This window comes from Nuphar pumila, chromosome 14 (genome assembly GCF_984573655.1).
Source record: "Nuphar pumila chromosome 14, dmNupPumi1.hap1.1, whole genome shotgun sequence".
Taxonomy (NCBI): domain Eukaryota; kingdom Viridiplantae; phylum Streptophyta; class Magnoliopsida; order Nymphaeales; family Nymphaeaceae; genus Nuphar; species Nuphar pumila.
This window is the reverse complement of record NC_143262.1, coordinates 83,743,892-83,747,774: the sequence shown is the minus strand read 5'-3', so window position 1 is coordinate 83,747,774 and position 3,883 is coordinate 83,743,892. Positions and strand designations below refer to the sequence as shown.

At 41.3% G+C, this 3,883-nt stretch overlaps 1 protein-coding gene across 1 annotated transcript; it reads left to right on the top strand.

Moving 5' to 3' along the window:
• On the top strand, window positions 1-3,610 carry LOC149817162 (protein NRT1/ PTR FAMILY 5.10-like). Its single transcript, XM_089987038.1, has 4 exons — window positions 1-275; window positions 861-1,078; window positions 1,446-1,960; window positions 2,719-3,610. Exons 1-4 carry the CDS (start codon window positions 140-142, stop codon window positions 3,608-3,610), a joined length of 1,761 nt encoding a protein of 586 aa, XP_089843164.1. The 5' UTR covers window positions 1-139.
• The last annotated feature ends 273 nt before the right edge of the window (window positions 3,611-3,883 follow it).

Sequence of the window (3,883 nt, the reverse complement as noted above, 5' to 3'; positions counted from 1 at the left end):
TCACGATCTTTGGCTTAAGTGAGAAACTCCAACACATCAAAGCACCAGAAGAAGAGCCAAAGGGAACAGATTTTTAAGGAATTAAGAACGCCAACAGGTTTACGTTGCAAACAACGATTGTGGGGAGATAAGAAATCTCATGGCAATATCTGAAACTTCATCTCCTCTTCTTGTTGGTGGTGCTGGTTATTACGTCGATGGTGCCGTCGATTTCAATGGTCTTCCGGCCATCCGGTCGAGATCCGGCGGGTGGAGATCCTCCCTCTTCATAATAGGTAAGAAGAAAGGAGAACTAATGACTCCCTCTGTTCAGCACTTCAGCAAATGTCTTTATATGTGCAAATTAAGAATTAGACATCATAAGGCAGGGAATTTGGGTTAAATCTCACATCCATCATTGAAATAAGGTTTTGGATGCACCCACTTGTCCAAACAATCTGGATAAGTTGGGATATTTTGTTATGTGCCATATTGCAATATCCTGACTTATCCCGGTTTTCTGGATAAGTGGGTGCATCTCTGGGCCTTGGCATCCTGTTGTATCGATTGATCGCTGGTTAGCACTTCAGCTATTGCAATAAGTTGTCTTTATGTGTGCTAATTAAGAATTAGACATCACAAGGAAGAGAATTTGAGTTAAATCTCACTCCCATCATTGAAATAAGTGGGGTTTTGGATGCACCCACTTGTCCGAATAACGGGATAAGTTGGTATATTTTGTTATGCTCCCATATTGCAATATCCCGACTTATCCTGGTTTTCTGCCACTTATCTAGAAATATATTATGTGAAGAACTGTTTGTTTGTTCTATGGGGTTTGGCATCATTGTTGATCAATTGGTTTTGAGGGATTGGTGAAGGTGTCGAGTTGTCGGAGAGGTTTGCTTATAATGGGATCTCATCCAATCTCATTACGTATCTCACTGAATCGCTGCACCTGTCGAACGCTACTGCAGCAGAGAACGTAAACGTGTGGGCGGGCGTGGGGTGGTTGCTCCCTTTGTTGGGAGCATTTGTGGCGGATTCCTACCTGGGGCGATACAGAACCATCCTCTTCTCCTCTCTTATCTACCTCCTAGTAAGAGAAACAAGACTCTCTCTCTCTCTCTCATAGTTGGCATGCTCATTTGTACAGTTTATGTTCTATCCAATCCTATCTTTCCAAGCTATTATTATAAAGTATAGTTGTACAGTGTATAGAATTGAACTGCAACACTTTTCCTACAAAGTTTCTAAAGTATGCATTGGTAATTTTCTCCTGTTACCGATCCCGTGAGATTCATTGCTTCAAACTAACTTGAATCAAGTATGCTTCAAGATTGCTGCAACTATGAAAACTAGGGTTGTCAATGATCAAGTTGTTTGTGGCAGTGTGGTCTACCATATTATGGGGTCCAAAGTCTCTTTCCAATGTTTGATGACTAAGGCTGGCATGAATTTCTCAGGGATTGGTGTTCTTGACTCTATCAGCCGTGCTTCCATTTGGTTGCAATGGTGCGGGTGATCCTTCTTCATGCTCTTCTTCATCCAAGTTTCAAGTGGCCTTCTTCTTCTTCTTCTCTCTCTACTTGGTTGCTATAGGTCAAGGTGGGCATAAGCCATGTGTCCAGGCATTTGGTGCAGATCAGTTTGATGAAACCAATCCAGAAGAGCAGAAGTCAAAAAGTTCCTTTTTCAATTGGTGGTATTTTGGGTTGTGTTTTGGAAGTATGATCTCCATAATGGTTGTTAATTATATTCAAGAAGATGTGGGCTGGGGACTTGGATATGGTATCCCATGCTTGTCAATGGCATTGGCACTTGCAATTTTCTTGGTTGGAACCTTTACTTACCGATTTAATCTTGCTCAAGAGGAAAGTCCCTTTACAAGGATTGCAGAAGTGTTTGTTGCAGCTATTCGTAAATCAAGATGGCCAATAGAAGATTTCGAGTGCTCCTCTGGCCTTACCAGGCAATACAGGTAAAAAATACTGCAAAAACTTGCCTATTGATATCCTTAGCCTGCATGACAGTTTTCTCTGCTACCCCAAGATCATGGTACTACTCCCAACTATGCTGCCAACTCTCAAGAAATCCACAACTCACCTATAGTGTTGATTAAGGGCATGCACAGCTATGGGAGGTTGCTGTTTGCCACTTCCTGCACACAATATGCACAATAATTTTGAAACATGCACAAAGCTTCCATTTTGATGGGCAACATGTCCCTGGTTTTAGTTGATAGAAATATAGGCCATTGTTTTTTAATGATACCTCATTGTTTAGGTTAAAGGTGTTACAAAATTCTCCTTTTTTGAGCATAAAAATATTCCTCTGCGTATAGCTGAGGAAAAGGCGATACTGTTCTTAGAAGCAGGCCCACTTTGTAATAATTATCAAAGAGACCTTATGCAATGGTGACATAATAAAAGGAAAAAAGTTGTCTTTGAAGCATAGGGGAATTGTTATGTGTTGATTCAATGCATTAATGAGGACTTGAAGACTACATCTTGGATCCCTTTAAGCTCTTCATAATATTATTTTAGACAAGCTGAAATGTGGGCAGCATTGAAGGGAGCTTTTTGAATTATGCATGAATATGGGGGACATGCCATTATGGGGGACATGAGGGAATTGTTATGTGTTGATTCAATGGCGATGCATAAAAAATATTCAATGTTTTTTGAATTATGCTGTGATTGTAATCTCAGAGACTTTATTGTTTTTCATGTTTCATAGGTCCCTAAATAAAGCTGCTATCCCACTGAACTCTGATTGTTCTTCTCCATTGAAGAGAAACAAATGGATGGTGTGCTCTGTAGCACAAGTGGAAGAGGTGAAAGGAGTTCTACAGCTGATTCCCATATGGGCTACATGTTTGATGTATGGAGTTGTTTTTGCTCAATGTTCAACTTTCTTCACAAAGCAAGGTAGCACCATGGATAGAAAAATTGGTTCAAGCTTCCTTTTCCCAGCAGCAGCCCTTCAAGGCTTCATTGCTTTCACCATAGTTCTCTTCATCCCAATCTATGAGGGAATCCTTGTGCCAATTGCTAGGCATTTCACAGGCATCCCCTCTGGTATAACAACGCTCCAGAGGATAGGGACTGGGATGTTCTTGTCAATACTGTGTATGGTAGTAGCAGCTCTGGTGGAACTGAAGAGGCTCGAGGTTGCAAGAGATTCAGGTTTAGTAGATTTGCCAATGGTGACTGTGCCTATGAGCATATGGTGGTTGTTGCCTCAGTATCTCATATTTGGACTTGCTGATGTCTTTGCAATTGTGGGTCTGCAAGAATTCTTTTATGATGAGATGCCAGACACACTGAGGAGTATGGGGATTGCCCTTTATCTTAGCACATTGGGGGTGGGATACTTCTTAAGTGGTCTTTTGGTCTCCCTGCTAGGGAAGTTGAGCAGTACAACTAGTGGAGGAAGTTGGTTCCCCAACAATCTTAATAAAGCTCATCTAGATTACTTTTACTGCATTTTGGCTGGCCTTAGTCTTCTTGAATTTTGCTTGTATCTATTCTTTGCTCAATCCTATGTTTATAAGAGCAGACAGCTTAGTTACAAGGATGAATCCCAGCATGGTAGTACTGGTTCCAACACAACTAATGTGAATATATGAGCTGATGGAATCCTTCCATTCCAATTTGAGGGTTTCTCATTAGGTTGGTGGGCCAGCCAACATTGTTTGGCGACAAGAATAATGTTCACAATCTGGGCACATGAACACCTAAGCCAACCATACGCCGAGATAAGACCATCGAACGCCAACCAATCAAGTGACGCTTACCCTTGAGTTGACACCCAGACTATAGGAAACCTGCCAGCTGCTTCTCCATTCTCACATGCATCACAAACATAGACATGAAAAATTCTAGAATAGTGGAAAGAACAT

What these genes read in the sequence shown, in the direction of transcription:
- LOC149817162 (XM_089987038.1), top strand. Translation starts at nt 140, where the DNA reads ATGGCAATATCTGAAACTTCATCTCCTCTTCTTGTTGGTGGTGCTGGT. An exon ending in ATCCTCCCTCTTCATAATAG is followed by an intron (nt 276 to 860) that starts GTAAGAAGAAAG and finishes GGATTGGTGAAG; the next exon opens with GTGTCGAGTTGTCGGAGAGG. An exon ending in CCTCTCTTATCTACCTCCTA is followed by an intron (nt 1,079 to 1,445) that starts GTAAGAGAAACA and finishes TGAATTTCTCAG; the next exon opens with GGATTGGTGTTCTTGACTCT.